The following is a 21,279-nucleotide window of genomic DNA, read 5'->3' as shown; positions in this document are numbered from 1 at the left end:
CACATTTTGTTATTACAGCCTTATTCCAAAATCGATTAAATTCATTTTTGCCCCTCAAAGTTCTACACATAATGACAAAGTGAAAAGTTTGTTTAGAATTCTTGCAAATTTATTAAAAATAAAAAACACAAAAAAATCACATGTACTTAAGTATTCACAGCCTTTGCTCAATACTTTGTTGAAGCACCTTTGGCAGCAATTACAGCCTCAAGTGTTTTTGAGTATGATGCTACAAGCCTGGCACACCTATTTTTGGGCAGTTTCTCCCATTCTTCTTTGCAGAACCTCTCCAGCTCCATCAGGTTGGATGGGGAGTATTGCGGCACAGCCATTTTCAGATCTACCCAGAGATGTTTAATCGGGTTCAAGTCTGGGCTTTGGCTGGGCTACTCAAGAACATTCCCAGAGTTGTCCCGAAGCCACTCCTTTGTTATCTTAGCTGTGTGATTAGGTTCGTTGTCCTGTTGGAAGATGAACCTTCGCTGCAGTCTGAGGTCCAGAGTGCTCTGGAGCAGGTTCTCTTCAAGGATGTCTCTGTACATTGCTGCATTCATCTTTCCCTCGACCCTGACTAGTCTTCCAGTTCCTGCTGCCGAAAAACAACCCCACAGCATGATGCTGCCAACACCATGCCTCACTGTAAGGATGGTATTGGCTAGGTGATGAGTGGTGCCTGGTTTCCTCCAGACATGACGCTTGGCAATCAGGCTAAAGAATTCAATCTTTGTTTCGTTATACCAGAGAATTTTGTTTATCATGGTCTGAGAGTCCTTCAGATGCTTTTTGGCAAACTCCAAGCAGGCTGTCTTGTGCCTTTTGCTGAGGAGTGGCTTGCATCTGGCCTGATTGGTGGAGTGCTGCAGAAATGGTTGTCCTTCTGGAAGGTTCTCCTCTCTCTACAGAGCAACGCTGAAGCTCTGTCAGGGTGACCCTTGGGTTCTTGTTCACCTCCCTCACTAAGGCCCTTCTACCCTGATTACTCAGATTGGCCGGGTGGCCAGTTCTAGGAAGAGTCCTGGTGGTTCCAAACCTCTTCCATTTATGGATGATGGAGGCCACTGTGCTCATTGGGACCTTCAATGCTGCAGAAATTTTTCTGTACCCTTCCCCCAATCTGTGCCTCGATACAATCCTGTCTCAGAGGTCTACAGACAAGTCCTTGGACTTCATGGCTTGGTTGTGCTATGACATGTACTGTCAACTATGGGACCGTATTTTGACAGGTGTGTGCCTTCCAAATCATGTCCAATCAACTAGATTTACCACAGGTGGACTCCAATCAAGTTGTCGAAACAACTGAAGGATAATCAGAGGAAACAGGATGCACCTGAGCTCAATTTTGAGTCTCACGGCAAAGGCTGTGAATACTTATGTACATGTGTTTTTATTTTTATTTTTTTATTTTGAATACATTTTCAAAATTCCAAACAAACATTTTTCACTTTGTCATTATGGGGTATTGTGTGTAGAATTTTGAGGGCAAAAATGAATTTAATCCATTTTGGAATAAGGCTGTAACATAAGAAAATGTGGAAAATTTAAGTGCTGTGAATACTTTCTGGATGCACTGTAATTTAAGTTGTGGTTCAAAAAGCCCTGTCCTTCATGATTTGTAACTTTGTTCTATTTAAAAAGTATTGTCAAGTTAATAATTATGGGAATGTTGATGAGAAGCACCTTCTTGTAGTTTATCTATTATGAGAGTATTTAGGGCAAGACTGAACATAAGATGTGCAGATGCAATGCATTCCTACAACAAAAGACTTACGTAGCTTTAAGTGGTTCCTGCTACTGCATGTTGGTTACTAACTGTACTCACTACAAAGTCTTATAGGTTCAGCCTACACTTCAAGATTAAGAGATTAGGAATGATACACTGCAAAAAGAACCAGGCTTGCTTTTAAATTTTAACCTACCACAGAGAGGAGAGATCAGCTGTTTCATTGAGAAGTTCATCCACATTGTCCATCATCTTGGTGTGGAACTGGGTCATGTTCATTATCTTGGCAAGGTCTGGATACTCCTTCAAGGGTAGGGTGGCCTTGCCTACACTGGTGTAGGCCTGGGGATTATATGTATATATGCAAAGAGTAAATCACATTGTGGGATTATATACACTGCCTGGCCAAAAAAAGGTCACACACTCTAATATTTAATTGGACTGCCTTTAACTTTGATTACGGCACGCATTCGCTGTGGCATCGTTTCCACATCTTCTGCAATGTCACAACATTTATTTCTGTCCAGAGTTGCATTAAATTTTCCCCCAGATCTTGTATTGGTGATGGGAGATTTGGACCACTGTGCAAAGTGTTCTCCAGCACATCCCAAAGATACTCAATGGGGTTCAGGTCTGGACTCTGTGGTGGCCAATCCATGTGTGAAAATGATGTCTTATGCTCCCTGAACCACTCTTTCACAGTTTGAGCCTGATGAATCCTGACATTGTCATCATGGAATATGCCCGTACCATAAGGGAAAAAAAATCCATTGATGTAATAACCTGGTCATTCAGTATATTCAGGTAGTCAGCTCACCTCATTCTTTGGGCACGTAACGTTGCTGAACCTAGACCTGACCAACTGCAGCAACCCCAGATCAGAGCACTGCCCTCACAGGCTTGTACGGTAGGCAATAGACATGATGGGTGCATCACTTCAGCTGCCTCTCTTCTTACCCTGATGTGCCAATCACTCTGGAACAGGGTAAATCTGGACTCATCAGACCACATGAGCTTCTTTCATTGCTCCAGAGTCCAATCTTTATGCTCCCTGGCAAATTGAGGCCATTTTTGCCGGTTAGCCTCACTGACAAGTGGTTTTCTTAAGGCTACACAGCTGTTTAGTCCCAATCCCTTGAGTTCCCTTTGCATTGTGCATGTGGAAATGCTCTTACTTTCACTATTAAACATATCCCTGAGTTCTACTGTTGTTTTTCTACGATTTGATCTCACCACATGTTTAAATGATTGCCGATCACGATCATTCAGGATTTTTTCCTGACCGCATTCCTTCCCCACATTCCTTCCCCACTGTCCACTGTCCTTTTAATAATGCGTTGGACAGTTCTTAACCTGATTTTAGTAGTTTCAGCAATCTCCTTAGATGTTTTCTCTGCTTGATGCATGCCAATAATTCGACCCTTCTGAAACAGATTAACATCTTTTCCATGACCACAGGATGTGTCTTTCGATATGGTTGTTTAACAAATGAGAAGCTACTCACTGCATCCGTTAGGGTTAAATAACTTGTTGCCAACTGAAATATAAATCACCCATGCAGTAATTATCCAATGGGAGGCTCCTATCTATTTGCTTAGTTAAATCCAGGTAGTGACCTTTTTTTTGGCCAGGCAGTGTATATACACAGAGTAAATCGCATTGTGGGATTTCATAAGATGAATGTTAAATAAAACCAAAATATGGTGTTATCTATGCTTTACTGGAAAATATTCCATGAGATATCAAATCTAGAAATCCAATAACATTCACATCAGTACCTGTAATCTTAGCCAGTCCATTCTGACAGCCTTGAAATCAAATTCTTTACCACCTTCCACTGGTAGACAAGCGGGAGAAAAGATAAATAGTTCAAGTTCAAGTTTGGTTTATTCGTCACATACATAGTCATACACAGTATAACTCGCAGTGAAATATGTCTAGACATAGAAATATCTCATATATATATATATGTGTGTGTGTGTGTGTGTGTGTGCAACCAAGTCATATTTAAGGAGCTATTCATGCAGAAAGGTAATGCAAAAGGTTCACAAACTTTTTAGATGTAGATAAAGTCAGATAAAGATTTTCTTACACTGTTTGAGGGTCAGTGCAGACAGGGCTGAAACAAATGAGGTCATAAGCACTGATTCTTCCTCAGGACAGACATAGATACTCTGGAAATTGTTTAAGGTGTGTTAGATACAGAAGGGGTGTGATTGACAATTAGTACTTTAGTACTCTGGGTTTAGTCTAACATAACCTAAATCCAAACTAACCTATCTGTAACCCCCACCCTAACCCTTACCCTCAGTAGTCACTTCACATTTGCCCCAAGGTTCTTTCATAGCCTGCAGCCTTCAAATGACCAAACAACTCTGCATGTAGTTTCTAATGAGTTCTAATAAGTACATTTAGCAGATACAGTTTAAGAAAAGGGCACAGTGATATTTTACATGCACAAATAACTGAACAAAGATGAGTTACAAAACAACAGCAACAAAAATGAATAATGAAGGTGGTAGTAGTAGTAATAATAATAATAATAATAATAATAACAACAATAATAATAATAATAATAGTAATAATAATAGTAACAATAATAATATAATAATAGTAATAACAATAGTAATAATAGTGATGATAATAGTGATAATAATAATAGTAATAATAATACTAATAGTAATAATAATAATACTAACAATAGTAATAATAATAATAATAATAATAGTAATATAATAATAATAGTAATAATAATTGTAATAATAGTAGTAACAATAATAATAATAATAATAATAATAGTAATACTACTAATAATAATGGTGATAATAATAGTAATACTAACAATAGTAATAATCATAATCATAATCATAATAGTAATAATAATAATGATAGTAATGATAATAGTAATAATAATTGTAACAATAATAATAGTAATAATAATAGTAATAATAATAATAATAGTAATAATAATAATAATAATAATAATAGTAATAATAATAATAATGTGCCCTTAATTAATTTTTCATGAATGATGATTTTCATTTATGTATTTATGTTAAATTAAAAGGACAAAAAGATATACCTGTATGGTGTCATTGAGTATTAGGGCATCAAACTGGGACAGATATTGAAGATGATAGCGCTGAATAACATAGTTATAGCGACCCAAGAGTGCCTGCAGTCTCTCCATATAGAAGAGAAGCTCTGCCATATGCCTGCAGAACCCAGATATTTAAAAAATCCACTTAGAAATACTTTGCATAAAGACACTTAACTGTAAGTCTGCAGACTGCACACTTTAAACTTACACATCAGCAAAGTCTTCAGGTGTCTTGGTTTTAGGGATGTTCTCAGCGTGGCGCACGAGCCAGAGCACCTCATCACGAGAAAATGACAGAGCCATGAACACGAATAACACCTTAGTGAATAAAGAAAGAAGAAAGGAATACGGGAAACTATATCAGACATTATACATATGCTTCAACTTGTACGTTATACATGTACGTTATACATATACTTCAACATGTACGTTATACATATGCTTCAGCATGAACAGTTATACATATGCTTCAACATGTACGTTATACATATGCTTCAGCATGAACAGTTATACATATGCTTCAACATGTACGTTATATATATGCTTCAACATGTACATTATACATATACTTCAGCATGAACAGTTATATATTATATTATATATTATATAAGTTATACATAGAAACAAGGAGACATGACTTTCTCCTTATTCTTTTTGCTTCACTTTGGTCACCCACTAATATGCTAAGATGGAAACCTTGGGTCCAAGCAGCGCAGGCTCATCCTCTAACACTTTGATGAGTTCTTTCAAAGCGTGCCTCAGGAAGTGTCGTTTCTCTCTGTGTGTTGCCCCACTGTAATATTTGACACAAAAGAGAGTTTGTTTTGCATTTAGCGTTACTCATTAAAATGCCTTACACAGCATGATTAATTGTTTTTGTATGTAGCGCTCACCAGTTCACAATGGTATGCTCTTTACACTCTTTAATATCAGCAAGACGCTTGCTGTATCTACAAAGAAGAAACGAATCACATTCTCTTTATTTACACCACTATCCTCACTTGAAATCTGTTCCAAAACCACCAACAAATAATATATTAAGATACTGGTAACTATAGCCTCAGCATTTTTAAGAGCTATATCACCTGTCTCACGTTATATACAGTACACATAATGTAGTCTGAACTCCTCGTACCCTTTGAGCCCATCAAGGTGTTCCTCTGAAAGCTTGTGTATGTTAATGACTTCATCTCTGATGAGTGTGACGTAGAGACCACTGCGCAAAGCCATCTTCCATAAATCCTGAGATGCAGCATTTATGTTGAGGCTGGTATGGCACAACAGGAAGCCCACTGACAAACACAAGACACAATTCATCAAAATATCTAGCAAGACAGAATTTACAGTAATGACATTTTAGCAAGATCACTGTTACTGTAAAAAACAACAACAACAAACAACAAAAAACAAACAAACACTTTTTTCAAGGAGAGGGGGTGATTTTACAGAAAACCACATAATCTTTCCATGGAAAATCCTCATTTTATTTGACATTGTTATTCTGGGTAGCCAGATAAGACCTGAGACCAGCTATACAGCATGTTGGAGGTTCTATTACAATGGGCCCACACTATACTGAACATGTACATTTTCATAATTCAGGTACAATTCAAATTTAACCAAAACAGACCAATATTTGGATATGACCAAATTGTCCCCTAACTGATTGATTTATACCTGTTCTGCTGGAGACAGTTAGACAGCATTGTCTGGTCAAGTAGTTCAACTTTTAGGAAAAAAAAAAAGCTCAGACCTCTGCACCAAGGTTATGATCCAGCTATTTCAATTTGAGGGCTTTTGAGAGGTCTTGTTGCTTTTCACAAATATAATAATCTGTTTTAACTTTATTTAGCTGCAGAAAGTTGTGGTCCATCCAGTTAGTGCATTGAGCACATCACAAAGTGTGTCAAGTAAACCTGACAATTAAATCTGAGTGTTGTCTGTGCAGCTGTAGAAAGATAGACCAAAGACTTGTAAGACGTTGCCCAGAGGAAGCATGTGTACATTAAATTAGAAGAATTGCACCCTGGGAGACACCACGAATCACCGATACTTTTCAGAAACATAATTTTATTCAAAGTTGAGTCAGATGAAGCTAATGTCAGCATAGCACAATGAGCAAAGCAAAGGCTATAAAATTCATTGAGCTCCCTGAAGCCTCAATCTGAGTTGTTAAACAGAACCTAACCATGCAAAGTACTGATAAGTTGCACAAAGGCAAAAGACAAATCAGCAAGCGAGAACAGAAATACTAAGCAGGCTAACATCAGAAGGCCAAATAATTAGTGGCTCTCGGCTGAGATGATCACTGCAGTCATAGCTCTGATCGTGGATGACTCCACAATCACAAACATGGGCAGCACATCAGTGAATTTCTTCTGAATTTCATTGACAATTTCAATCTGTTCTGGGATCATAGTTAGTTTTTAGGTTGTATGGTAACAACCTTAATAAGTCTGGAGTGAGACGTTAAAGGAAACATTATTTTATCACCCACTTTGCATTGTCCACGGACCTTCTGACACCTGAAGAGGAGAGTAGCAGGACAGAGTAGCCACACGGCCCGATTCAGGGGAAATATCTGACTCTGGATGAGAGTTATGATGTCCTGCACTGTCCACCAGGGTTGCAGAAACCACCACCAGAATCCCAACCAGGGTTGCAGAAACCACCACCAGAATCCCAACCAGGGTTGCAGAAACCACTACCAGAATCCCAACCAGGGTTGCAGAAACCACCACCAGAATCCCAACCAGGGTTGCAGAAACCACCACCAGAATCCCAACCAGGGTTGCAGAAACCACCACCAGAATAACTGATAACTGATTAGGGCCTGATTAGTTTGTGTCAGCGGCTGTCTGGTACCAGACAAGTGTCCCGTTTTCAAATAAAACCCCAACCTCACCTTTAGAATATAAAAGCAAAAGTAGCTTTAAAATGTGGCAAATGAGTTTTGAAAATGTTTCAATTAGGGTTGGCGGGGGGTTAACAACACAATAAAATGTAGCATGCAATATAATGTAGCAATACAATTATTCCAATGTGACTTAAGGCTATTTTATAAAAGAGATACTCACAAATGATCCAGCGTTCCATCACCTCCATGGATAGATATTCACAAGCCATCTGTAAGACCACAAAGACAAATAGTAGTACCACTTACTAGTAGATCACAATATATTGCATACAGGATATTAAATGATCTAAACCAGCACTGCTTATTTCAAATGAAAATTATATAGAGAGTACTGCAAATACTACAAATCGGTAAGTGAAACTGATAATTGGTAACATAATGTCGGAATTCAAATGACCCATTTTACCAAGTGCAATTTCACTTTTGCACACGTATATGGTATACTACATCTTTTATCCTGAGATTTCAATGAATGGAGCTCTTAGAGAGAATTACAGCACTTTTAAGTCCTGATACTTTCTTCATTTTTGTATCTAACTTGGATTTACTGAACTAATTTCAAAGACTAACTAATTCCTAACTCCTAGTATCTTCTAGGATCTAGGAAGTTAATTTTACAGCAATATATCCAAGGATATTAAAACATTACCACTTCATCAGTGCTGGGGAAGTTATATGATATTAGCTATGTGCTGTTAAGAAAGCATACTCACAGTGTCACACATAGCAGGGTTGAGCATTGTGGCAGGAACACTCAGGAGGCTGAGAAGCTGGGCATTGCGCCATTGTTCTGCTGGTAGGTTCCTACGAGGATAAACCGAATGCAGCGAGAGCAAGGCTTCTGTCACTGACTGGCCATCAGGAGGCAAAAAGGCAGAGAACACAAAGCCATATTTATTCATACATTTATACGCTTATATTTAGCTGACACTTTTTATCAAAAGCAACTTATAATTATGACTGAGTACAACTTGAGGGTCAAAGGCCTTGCTCAGAGGCCCAACAGTGGTATGGCTTGAACCAGCAACCTTCTGACTGCAAGTCAAGTACCTTGACCACTGAGCTACCACTGCCCTTACAGTACATGTTTCACAAAGCTGTTTATACATGTATAAACAGGTTTATACATGTCCAAGTCCAAGGCTCCAGTGAGCAAGCCAAGGGTGACAGTCACGAGGAAAAACTCCCTAGAGCATGAGGAAGAAACCTTGAGAGGAACCAAGCCTCATCCTCCTCTGGATGACAATGGACACCACAATAACAATATAAACAATAAGGAGCAGAATAAGTAGTGAGAGAGAGCAAGAGAGAGAGAGAGAGAGAGAAAATAAAGAAATAAGCAATCAATCTCTATTCCAGTTTTCTATCCTAGTCTGGTCTCAAGGATGTGCATGTTAAGGTAAGGTACTATAATCAGAAGGTTGCTGGTTCAAGCGCCAAGCTGGCACTGTTGGGTCCCTGAGCAAGACCCTTAACTCTCAATTGCTCAAGTTGTACTCAGTCATAATTGTAAATTGCTTTGGATAAAAGTATCAGGTAAATGTAATCCACAAAAAAATGTTACATTTCATTTTAGCTGTGGCTTGTCACAGTATCCTGCTTAGCATTGTGGTTCCCATGTGGCTTTATTTTTGTTTTGTTATAAGCCGGTCTGGCACTGTGTGATTTCAGTGGTCTTATATGTCAGACTGTATGAGATGATGCCAGTAAAGGATTGGTAGAATTCTATGTCCGACTGTGTGATATCACGTGTTTTTAAAGTCAGACCATAGAGATTCTCTAACAATAAATTTGAGGAAATGGAATTAAAGGAAATGACTATGTTCAGTGTACATGTATCTAAAAAGAAAATAGTGCAATTTTATGCCTCAAGAAACCACTGCGCTGCTTTCAACTGCCACATTTATTTATGTTTCACTATGGTCAGTATTTTTCATTGTCTCGTGAGGTTCACATCACTCAGTGCTCTCCTCTCATTGGTGGCTTGTAGACGAACCTCATAGGAGTCGTTCCACTGTAATTTTGATATACATTTTCAGACACTATTCAAAAGTCATTTCTTTTTTCACAGAGGCACAAAACAGGCGGCAACAGAATACGTCACACTGTGCATTCTGTGTCCACTGATCTTAACTCATGAGCAAAGATATTTGTGTGTGATGCACGATTTGGCCTATGATAGCAAATCAGGGCTGATTACTGCACAGTGTGGACCTGGCTTTAGTCTTTGCCTTGTCTCCGTGTTTCATTTTTTGCACCTGTGTCTCATCTGGCTCTAATCTGACTGTGTATTTACAGCCCTGGTTTTCCTGTTATGTCCTGTTCTTACTCACTATTCGTTGCAAGACTAATAATGTGGAAACTCTGTTGTCTTCTGCACAATAATTTCTTGATTCTTTTCACCATTCTGAGCAAAGACCAACAGATGGTCCTCCACCACAGCATGTGTTTCATATGCTTGCGATGTTACATTACTATGCTCAGAGTAAATCACCAAATACTCTGCTTCCCCGTGCGAACAAAACAGAAATGCATTTACGGATGACATTCTAGTTCATGGTTTCTCTCACTTGTCACTGATTTTTTAAAATCTCAACACAATTTACCTTGGTATGGGGACCAAACTCTTCAGTGAGTTTTTTCAAAGGATGTTCATATTCCAGAATCATCTGTCCAAGGCGAGGGTAAGATGGGTCACTGTGCAAGTAACATAAACAATGAAAAACTAAAAAAGATGATATGAATGATACAAAAATGAACATACAAAAGTACACATTAGTTGTTCTGAAATGGCATGAGTAACAATTGCACAGATAAATAATCGTATTGATTGTAGTGCCTCTTCCTAAGTTCCTTTTTCTTTTTTGGACTGTTCTTTTTGGCTTGACTTTGATTGACCCTTGCTGGCTGTCACTGTAGATGCTGTAGCACTGCATGGAGAATACACCAGCAGCTTGGACCAATGCATGGGATTCTTGTTGCAGTGAACAGTTTCACACACAATTCAGGTCCTTCACAATTTTAAATGGACTCTTCATGGGAAATGCTCCTGAATGGGCCATTGCTCCAGTGGAAAACATGCACACCTTTTCTCCCGAGTGTAATCAATACCGTCTGTTCTGCAAAGGCAACACCTATGCAGCAGTGAAGCGAGACTCACATGCTAACAAGATCAACCAGTAGGATACATGTTGCTTAAAAACAAACCAACTCTGAGAGCAGATTCTATAATGATACACAGCTGAGCCCATATTCACTGGCTGAGCAAAGCCCTCATAAGTGAGCAAAACTACTCAGAGAACAAAACTCCTCAAAATTGAGGAGGGGTAGTTTTGCCAGTGAGACTACAGGTACCCCAGAATCAGTCCAAATATGACTTTCTAAACCTTTACTACCTCAAAAAACCTCAAAATAATTGTAATGGTATGCTCCCCTTCTCACTTATCACGTGGTACGGCCCATCACGTGCAGTGGGAGTTTACTGTTGACTCTTCTCTCTGTGACTGCCCCCTTGTTTGTTACCACGCCCTCTTGTGGTCACACACCTGCACCTTGTTGTTCATATCGTTTATGTCTGTATTTAAACCCCAGTGTTGTATAGCATGTTGTCTGTCACTGTAGGGCATTGCATGTGTGTTAATGGTCTCGTTCATGGTTATAATTTGTGTGTCTGCTTATGTGCTTGTTTATCATTCTTCATTTGTATCACGCTGCTCTGTTTGTTTCATGTGAATGCCAGAATGATTATTGTTTCTCTGTGTCTTATCTAGTGTGAATAAATGTTTGTCTTCACCTCCTGGCTTCCCTGTTTCCATGGTTTCCCTGTCATGTCTCTGTTTTCCTTTACTTCCTAGTTGTTCTGTTCCTTGGTTTAGTTTTCTCCACCCCCTCGTCTGTTTTTCCACGGCTGTTATTACTTTCACCTGTGTCTGGTTTAGAGTTAAATAGTTCATATATTTAAATCCTGTCTGGTTCCCTGTGTCTCTGCTGTTCATTCAATGTCTGAATATCTGAAAGCCTGCATGTAAGTTTGTACTCTGTGCCTTCATGTTTGTTAGCCTCCGAGTTCTTCCTAGCATTCGTTATTGCCTGCTTCCTGTTTGCTTTCGTGTGTTTGTCATGTATCTCCATATTCTAAGTATTGGCTCAATGACCCTGGACTATCCAAATGACCATGATTTGAATTTTCCCCTAATAGATCTCGATCTTCTCTGCGCTTGCTTCCACCTCCTGACCGCTCAGCGTTGCACTCAGTCTGTGGCGTATATTATCTGGTTGGTCTCAGTGATTTGTCCTGCAACAGCTTTGCAGGTACTTTAGTTGGTCTTGGTCCTCTGCTATGACTGGTTCCCAGCTTAACCAAGATCTCAGGTCAGAAGCTCTGGTGTTGAGCTTGGTACAGGGGCTCATTTGGCCTTGGTTCCAAATTTCAGGGTGTGGGGATGATGATGATGATGATGATGATGACATAGTATTCAAGTTGTATCTGGTCAATCTCTAGTTATGACAGCAGTTGCCACACTCAGCCACTAGTTGTTTTGGTGTTAGTCTAGATGTTGGGTATCAAAGCATCCATAGTTCCCACATCCTCTGTATATACCCTCGTCACCCTCTCTGACCCTGCTCTTGCTGACCCAGGCAATGTCCAAACCAGTGTGACTTATTTCTGACCCTCATTGTTAGTGAGGTAGGTGGGTAGAGTAAAGGACCTTATGTCAGGGACCTTGTTGGAGATGCCTCAGTTTGGATTTAAACCCCCAACCTCCGGTACCAGAGCCGTGTGTGTGTGTGTGTGTGTGTAAAAAAGCAGATGCATATGCTGAGATGAGTTTTATTACAGGCAAATCCAGAGTTGTTTGAACAGTCCAGGGGCAGTGAGCCAATTCTCAAAGCTCAGGAATACATGATTAAACTATATGAAACAAAACATAAAGCTTGGAAGTAAAAGGCTAGGACTAACACAGTGGCTAGGAATAGCACAAACAAGGTACGGATTAACACATGGAGGCCATGATAAACATGCAGGCTAGGAATCACAAAGACATGGATTAACACACAGAGGCTTCGATTCACAATGACCAGCAACAAGACAGCACAAAATCAGGGATTAAATACATGGACTAGCGAACACTAAACAATACACAGGTGCAACTCATGAGGGGCGGAGAAAACAAATCCAAGGAATGGAACCGCAATAAGGAAGTCAATCAAAACAGACATGAGACTGAGAAACCACGGAGACAGGGGTGGGCAGCCATAACAGAAGCAGAAAACAAAATGAGCTCGGTTGTTCCAGGTAGCTCTTGTGTTAATGACATAAAAGCTTCGTTCTTTTCAATTCTGATCTAAAAGCTCTATTAAAGTTCTGTTCAATTCTGTGATCCCCTTTTAGTAATTCAGTAATAGTAATTTAGTAATTCAAAGTTACAAATGGCCTCCTGCATTACTGTGTTGCAATATAGATGGAGTCCAGATGTTCACAGATTTGATGTGACAATGCAGCTTTATTATACATGGGAATGTCCAAGATTGTGGCGCCTGACAAATAGTCTCATAATATATTATTACTCAGTCTGAGTGTGCACTTCCCTCAAACAAGTGAGACAAATGAAATATCAAATAGTCATATTTACCTGCTTCCATTTGACAGCTCATAGGCGCAGTTATACATTCCCACCAGCACTTTTTTATCATCGATGCGTGAGAGCATTAAAATGACTGAGGCATAGGTAATGATCAGGTCCAGGTAGTTCTTGGTGAAGTCAAAATTCACAGTCTGAAACAATGAATGTACTTGTTATGCCATGAATCATATTTATAAATAAAACTGACAGTGTTATTTACAGAAAGTTCTATTTCTAGGTCTGAATACTTCAATTTATGCAATACTTACTATGTTAAAAAAACACTGGCAGGCATCTATTGTGTTGAGTAAGTCATAAACGTGGTCCTGAAATAAACAAGTAAGAGGTATATGTGGAATTAACATCATTACACTGATTTATTATTTTGATACCTTGAGTAAAACAAGCCACTTATTCAGTAACGATAATAGGACAATGCACTTCATCTTTTAATTTACAGCAAGTTCATTCAAAACCAAAATATGTAGCTGTGAAATGTAAAACATTTTTGATGTATTTATTTACATGTAGTTAGATCCAGATAACAGACGATAAGCGAACAGATCCAAAAGGGCATATAGGCAAGCACTATTCCAAAATGCAGGGAAATGAGTTCATAACCAGAACAGCAAGAGGAGTAAATACAAATGGTTGGAAATGTGTGACTAGCAGACAAAATAAGACGGGCTTATATAGGGAGATAACAGAGGCGTAACTAGAAACAAGAGTGACCAATAATCAGGTGACCTGCAGCGAACTAAGGGTTTGTGGGTAGTGTAGTGCCAAGGCTGGAAGGCATGATGAGTACAAACTAGGGAACACTTTCTGGTTTGTATCATAACATGGAAGGTAAGATTAGCACATAATTAACAACTGATGATGAATTCTTTTAAAGAAAAATTAATCAGCATCAGAGGTGGTTGTAACATACTACATTTACTCTGTTACATTTGTAACAGAGTTGTAACATGCTAGATTTACTCTGTTACATTTACTCTGTTGTAACACGCTACATTTACTCTGTTATATTTACTCTGTTGTAACACGCTACATTTGCTCTGTTATATTTACTCTGTTGTAACACGCTACATTTGCTCTGTTACATTTACTCTGTTGTAACATGCTACATTTACTCTGTTACATTTACTCTGTTGTAACACGCTACATTTGCTCCGTTACATTTACTCTGTTGTAACATGCTACATTTACTCTGTTACATTTACTTAAGCACCTTTTTGAACAAATTGTACTTTTAAGAGCTGTTTTAAAAGAGTGTAATTTATACTTTTACTCAAGTATATTTGCAACGTCAAACTTTTACTTTTACTCCATTATATGCATCACCGTTCCTCCCATTACATTTTAAAATAGTTTTTACATTTTGTACATCCCAACCTGTCAAGTGTGGGAGGACTGGTGAATTAAGTTACACAACTGCACAGTACACCAACATAATGAACAGTGAACAGACACATTTTGCGGTGTGGGACTCAAATTACATTTATGAAAAATAGCTCACGATATATCCTTTTCTTTAAGGCTCACATATCTGTGTGTGAAATCAGTGCTCTCTCTTAATCTGCATTATTAATATGAAAGTAAAGTTTGGTCTGATATCAATTATATTCTAAGTTGTTAGCTAGGCAATGTGTCAGGGTACGGCCCCTCCTCCCAAACATCTCCCCGTGTGTGTTTTGTGTGTGTGTGTGTATGTGTGTGTGTACGTGTGCGTGTGTTCGTCTGTGTGGCCACGCCCCCCCCCGTGTTCCACACCTGATCCTTGTTGTGTGTCATTAGTATGCATGTATAAAAGTCTATCGTTTGTGTTACTGTGTCAGTGTTTAGCCATGATAGCCTACGTGCTACGTCTTTCGTGGTTTGTGTGTTCATAAACGTATGTCTATATTTCATGAAACTTGTCCCCGCATCCTGCTCTAACTCCACAACGTTACACAATGTGGGATATCTAGATAGCCAGCTGGTCTGATTGATCGGTCACCTAATTGCAAGGTAAATATAATGAAGAGTAAGAAGTGTAGTAAGTGACTTTGGGCAAGATCTTGGAATATTTTCACATTGTATCTACTAATCACCAAGTGATCACCAAATCTAATGCGATGCTTGTAACTTATGTGTTATATGCACAATATTTAGCCAATATGAAAAAAAAACCTCAGCTTAAACATAACACACAAACTAAGTAGGTGTAGCATCTGGTGAACAGAGACAGAACTGAATGCAGTGATCAGAGTATTTTAATCTGATAAGGGCAAACCAAGTCATAGTCAAAAACCAGGTGGAAGTCAAGATAAAGTCAACCCAGTAAGGCAAACCACTACAAAGGGGAAAAAGCAAAAATCCAAGAACCACAGAGAACAGAAAACATATGACAGGTAAATGAGTCTTCGCAAGGACTGACTGAACATAGAGAATTTCTATACAGAGATACAATAGACTACCTTGTGTTTTCCCTGCCCATCATTCATGTGATCCAAGTCTCATTTATCACTAGGGTTAGTTGTTCCTATTGTTGCCAGTGTGATTGTTATAGCCTGCTTCCCCTTTTGTGTTTTGTTTCTTTAAAAACAAAAAGATGTGTATTGTATGTATTCTTGGACTCTGGCTCACTGACCCTGGATTGTACTAATAATTATGATTCTGGATTTGTCTATAATAAATCTTGCTCTTCTCAGCATATACATCCACGTCCCAATCACTCATTGTTACAAAAGCAATGTTTCTCTGATGTCACAAGTGCAAACTTATCTATGCCTGTTCTGCCCTACAGCAGTTTAGTCCTGTCCAGTTATATTGCAGTTCTTCAAAGCGTGTTAAAGCTCTGAGTGCTGTTTGAATGAGGCACAATACAGGGTATACTGTACAATCAGAACAGAGCTCACTTGCTTTATATCTGTTTTAAAGGCACAGTAAGAGTTTCAACAGTTACATTTAGCTGACACTTTTATCCAAAGCGGCTTACAGATATGACTGAATGCAACTTCAGCAATTAAAGGTTAAGGGAACGTTAAGGGCTTGAATGGGCAACCTTCTGGTTACCCCTCAAGTACCTCAAACACTAAGCCACAGCTGCTCCTGTTTAATTTCTAAGGGATCGAGAGAAGGTGGAAAATGGTCATTTGAGAATGTGTTGTGACTGTCCCTAACCCTAACCCTGTTCTTGAGACATAAATCCACACAAACATTGTAAGTGGCATCAAGGAAAAATCTAAAATAAAAGCATATTGTAGGATACGGGCCCTTAACATTTCTGGGGAAATGTCACCGCCAATCATTATGCACTTTAACACACCTACACAACAACACAACAACACTTACACATCAGCATTGCACTTATTTTAGAGTATTGTTTATTGCATTTATTGTTGTCTGTTATAGAGCTTATGTATTTTGCATTTCTAGGCAACAGCACCGATCCCTGTATTGCAACAGTTTTCTAGTTCAATGCTATCTTGGACTCTAACCTACTGTACTGGCTAGGATGTATTCTATGAGTAAATGACAAACTACTTTTGTAAGTCGCTCTGGATAAGCATCTCCCAAATGGCAGAAATGTAAATGTAAATGCACTGCTGGAAAACAACACCTACAGAGCAGTGCAACAACAACAGCACAACACCTATGCACAACACCTATAAGTACCACAACACCTATAAGTACCACAACAGCAGCACAACAACACCTACCCAACAGGAGGCAGCCTTGGGAAGCAGGCTGAGACAATGTTACAAATGGGAAGACACCCACCCCCCCAAAAAAAAGAATCCTCGAAAGCCATCAGGAATTTAGTTGTGTGTGTTTGTTTTGTTTTGTTGGTTTTGGTAATTGTAAAATTCTATGTAAGTTATTATTATTATAGTATACAAAAATAAAGTGTATATAGAATATAAAGCATATAATATAAAGTCTATATAGAATATAGTAGAGAATAAAGTGTCCAAACATTTCATATATACATATGAATGTGTGTGTATGTTTAAATATTTTACCCTGAATTCCATGACATCAATGAAAGACTCATAGTAACTGCTCAAGCCTTCCAATACTGCAGATTTCTGTTTCTGTATGTTGCTCAGCTGTTGCTGCACACATTTGGGGAGAAAAGTTAATTCCTCATCAAACCACTGATACTGCTCCAATCCATTAACAATGAATGGGTTTTACTGTTTTAAAAAATAAAATACTTACACTGCTTCCCCTTAAATCTATGTTGGGGAATTTTCTGTTGATGTACTTTACAACTCCTTCCATTGACTTGTCAGCGAGGAAGGATGGTCTTCGTTTAGGATCTGTGCAAGTCTAAGACAATGAACACATTAATAGTTTGTATTTAGTCAGTTAATAATCATTTAGCAGTCATATTATACACACCATTCATTTTAATTTTGTTCATCTGTGCAAACAAATTTATATTTACACAATTTTCTTATGCCAACTGCTTTGCAATTTAGCTGTACATTGTTTGAGTCCAGCAGCAGGATACTGATGTGAAACAAAGCAAATGTAGCATTCAGAAAAACTAAAAGAATTATAACAGAGGCTGGAACATTTTCTTACAAAGTCCCTCCACAACCTATAACCCAAGTATAAAAAATGTTTAGCCAAGCCTTTTGTTTTTCATATTGGTGAGTATGTGTGGACATATAGAGGTTTAACAAACTGAAATGTTACTGTAATATCACAAATATCCTTTTTGGCCAACTTGAGATCCTTGAAGATGAAATTAAAATCAGTTGAAGCTAAGATCTTAACTGGGGCAAAATTACACTAGCTATCTATGACATGCACATTTTAAAGAGATTTTATTAGTGTTAAAGTCAAACAGTGGTGTAGTTCGGATGTATTTAGTGGCGTGTCTGACAGACTATACTTTTACAATTTTTTTCATGTCCATGTTGGCTTTCTTTATCAAACTTTGTTCACAGGGGAGTAGAAGAGAACTAATCCTAACCCCAACCATAACTGGTCTAGAACAGGACCGAAGTCTTAATGTTTGTGCTACCTTCTGGTCCTCACTTTTTACATAAGACCTGCTAAAGCTTCTGTTTGTGTTATGCTATACACTGTGTTGAGGACTGTAGATCCAACAACCTTACATTTTCTGCTAGCTTGATGTGTGCACTGGTTACCACAAAGCCTGTCCCATCCACCACACCTACAGTATATGAGACCAGTGCATAATCTTGTTTTAGTATTCTGAATGAACTTTCCTTTTTTCTTTTCTGTTATTATGCTGAATTTCAGTAATTATTCAATGTCATTCCTTTTTGGTATCATGAAATATTTTTACTGTGGCCTCAAGTTGCTCATAAAGTATCTCTAATCGTTTCTTCATAAAATTGCTTTTTGTTGATGTCCACTGTAAGACATGCTATCCAAATAAAGTTGCATATCTATCAGTGTTTGAAGTGGTCCACATGAGTCCGTACTAACTGCAGACGGGGGCAGCAAGCACATGTTAGCGCCATGCCTAGCAGTGAGGAGCCTGCTGTTGTACCATCAGCAAAAACATCTGAAGCTACCGCTACCACAGCCAACTACAACATTACAGTTACAGCCAACTACAATATTACAGCTACAGCCAACTACAACATTACAGCTACAGCCAGCTACAGCCAACTACAACATTACAGATACAACCAACTACACCATTACAGCTACAGCCAACTACAACATTACAGATACAGCTAACTACAACATTACAGCTACAGCCAAGCACAACATTAGAGCTACAGCCAGCTACATCATTACAGCCAACTATAACATTACACTCACAGCCAACTACACCATTACAGCTACAGCCAGCTAGAACATTAGCTACAGCCAACTACAATATTACAGCTACAGCCATCTGCAACATTACAGTTACAGCCAACTACAATATTACAGCTACAGCCATCTACAACATTACAGCTACAGCCAGCTACAGCCAACTACATCATTACAGCTACAGCCCACTATAACATTACAACCACAGCCAACTACACCATTACAGCTACAGCCAGCTACAGTCAACTACAACATTAATTACAGCCAACTACAATATTACAGCTACAGCCAACTACACCATTACAGCTATAGCCAACTACAACATTACAGTTACAGCCAACTACACCAATACAGCTACAGCCAGCTACAACCAACTACATCATTACAGCTACGGCCAACTGCAATATTACAGCTACAGCCAACCACAACAATACAGTTACAGCCAGCTACAAGTAGCTTGTTGATGCAGCATTAGCAAAAACACACCGGAATTTCTTTTGGTTCTTTTTCAATTTTTATTTTATTTTGTTGTTGTAATTGTATATTGTCCTTTCTCTATGTCCTCTGTCTCACTGAAGACCTCATAGATTCATAAAATATGTATTATTAACAAAAAAGGACTATACATCCTCCAAAGATGGGGGTTGTGCAGAACAAAAACAAACAAAAATACTCCTGAAACTACCACAGCCAGTTATAATGTTAAAAATAATGTCAGAGGAATGGCCCAACTGTTGGTCAAAAGATCACATAATGTTTTTTGAGCTCAAGCATACACACACAACAGTGTGTGAGTACATAATATATATTATCATACATATATTACTTGATTAAGTTATACTATATTATTATTATGTACGATAAAATTAATAGTTTGGTGATTGGTTGTCACTGAGTAAATCAATTTATGTTATGAACTGAGTGATATCACCTAGTATCTTATTTACTGTAGAAATTCAGAATGTAATACTTAATGATTTGCTGATACTGGCTGATAAATATGCCAATATTTGAATAAAGGGAGGACAAACAGTCTTTTTCTTGTATAGTACAAAACCTACAGCCTCATGAATAAATCTTCCAATAATTGAAACTAATAAGTGAAACTCCTAACATGTGAAAACTGATCCTGTACCGTAAAAGGAACCTGTTAAACAAATCCTGAAAGAACACATGAATAAATTAATACATCAATAAATTAATGCATAGATAAATGAATGAAAAGCCTTTTATGCAACTAAGAACTGAAGTGAACTGAAAGAAAGAACTGAAACTGAAACCGAAATATATTTCAATTTAGCATATTAAAATTGTATAGATAAAAGTAAGTCAAATATATGTCCTGTAAAGTTTTGAATTTGTACAGTTAAGATTTTATAAATTTAAGATGATAGAATTCAAACTAAAGCCCTTAAGTTCTCTTTTCAAGTAAAATATGTCTAGTGAACCACACAACAAATGTTCAAGATGCACAGATGCATTCAGATGGCTGTGAGTAGCTAAAAGGGCTGACACCATTTTTTGGTTTCCTGTTTATACTTCCTCCTAATCTTCTCAACATTTTTTCCACAAATACAGAATGTACATTTAAAGTTACATGCTCAAGAATACATTACATAAATTAAAATATTTTTCCTCTGCAAAAATTTTAAAAGAATCTAATTCATAAAGCCTCAACATAATTAACCATGTAACCACAACTGTTTGAAAAATGAAACAAAGTAAACAGTAGGGCTATTTGACTTTAAGATGGTAAAATGGTAAAAGCATACACACTGAAAAAAAGAAAAATGTATCTTCAGATGTAAGAATTACGGCCCTCCGTGTTCCCTTTTTCATACTAGAGAAAATGTTACGCTTACCTTTTTAATGTGATTCATCCTGATTAGAACCCCTTGACCCCTGTCGTTAAGAACAAGGAGTTTCTCTGCCAATTTCTGTTGGTAAGCCATAGTTGTGGCCATAGTGTTGTGGCCCCCAGCACTTTACACAAACAGACAATCACAAAGGAAGTCAGGAACGGAAAATGGCAGTAACCAGCTCTTGGTGGAGAGGGTGGGGCCACTTACCACCAGTAGAGTATGAGCTGTTCACGCAACAACACACGATATGTTAACATCCACAGAATGAG

At 38.2% G+C, this 21,279-nt stretch overlaps 1 protein-coding gene across 1 annotated transcript in view; it reads right to left on the bottom strand.

The window, feature by feature from the left end:
- nckap1l (NCK associated protein 1 like) overlaps positions 1-21,155 on the bottom strand; it is a 30,895-nt gene extending 9,740 nt beyond the window's left edge. Inside the window, exons 1-16 of the mRNA XM_027016596.2 lie at positions 21,011-21,155; positions 17,568-17,678; positions 17,369-17,461; positions 13,631-13,687; positions 13,371-13,513; positions 10,344-10,434; positions 8,451-8,588; positions 7,898-7,946; positions 5,956-6,112; positions 5,714-5,770; positions 5,517-5,613; positions 5,029-5,138; positions 4,803-4,935; positions 3,813-3,894; positions 3,499-3,557; positions 1,917-2,062 (exon numbers count right to left, since the gene is read on the bottom strand). Of these exons, the coding sequence (XP_026872397.2) occupies positions 1,917-2,062; positions 3,499-3,557; positions 3,813-3,894; positions 4,803-4,935; positions 5,029-5,138; positions 5,517-5,613; positions 5,714-5,770; positions 5,956-6,112; positions 7,898-7,946; positions 8,451-8,588; positions 10,344-10,434; positions 13,371-13,513; positions 13,631-13,687; positions 17,369-17,461; positions 17,568-17,678; positions 21,011-21,112 (1,625 nt within the window). The 5' untranslated portion in view covers positions 21,113-21,155. The remainder of the gene's footprint in view (positions 1-1,916; positions 2,063-3,498; positions 3,558-3,812; positions 3,895-4,802; positions 4,936-5,028; positions 5,139-5,516; positions 5,614-5,713; positions 5,771-5,955; positions 6,113-7,897; positions 7,947-8,450; positions 8,589-10,343; positions 10,435-13,370; positions 13,514-13,630; positions 13,688-17,368; positions 17,462-17,567; positions 17,679-21,010) is intronic.
- Between the last annotated feature and the right edge of the window lie 124 nt (positions 21,156-21,279).

The sequence above is a fragment of the Electrophorus electricus genome, chromosome 20, assembly GCF_013358815.1.
Source record: "Electrophorus electricus isolate fEleEle1 chromosome 20, fEleEle1.pri, whole genome shotgun sequence".
Lineage (NCBI taxonomy): Eukaryota > Metazoa > Chordata > Actinopteri > Gymnotiformes > Gymnotidae > Electrophorus > Electrophorus electricus.
Note: the sequence above shows the minus strand (reverse complement) of the source record. Positions and strands in the feature narration are given on the sequence as shown.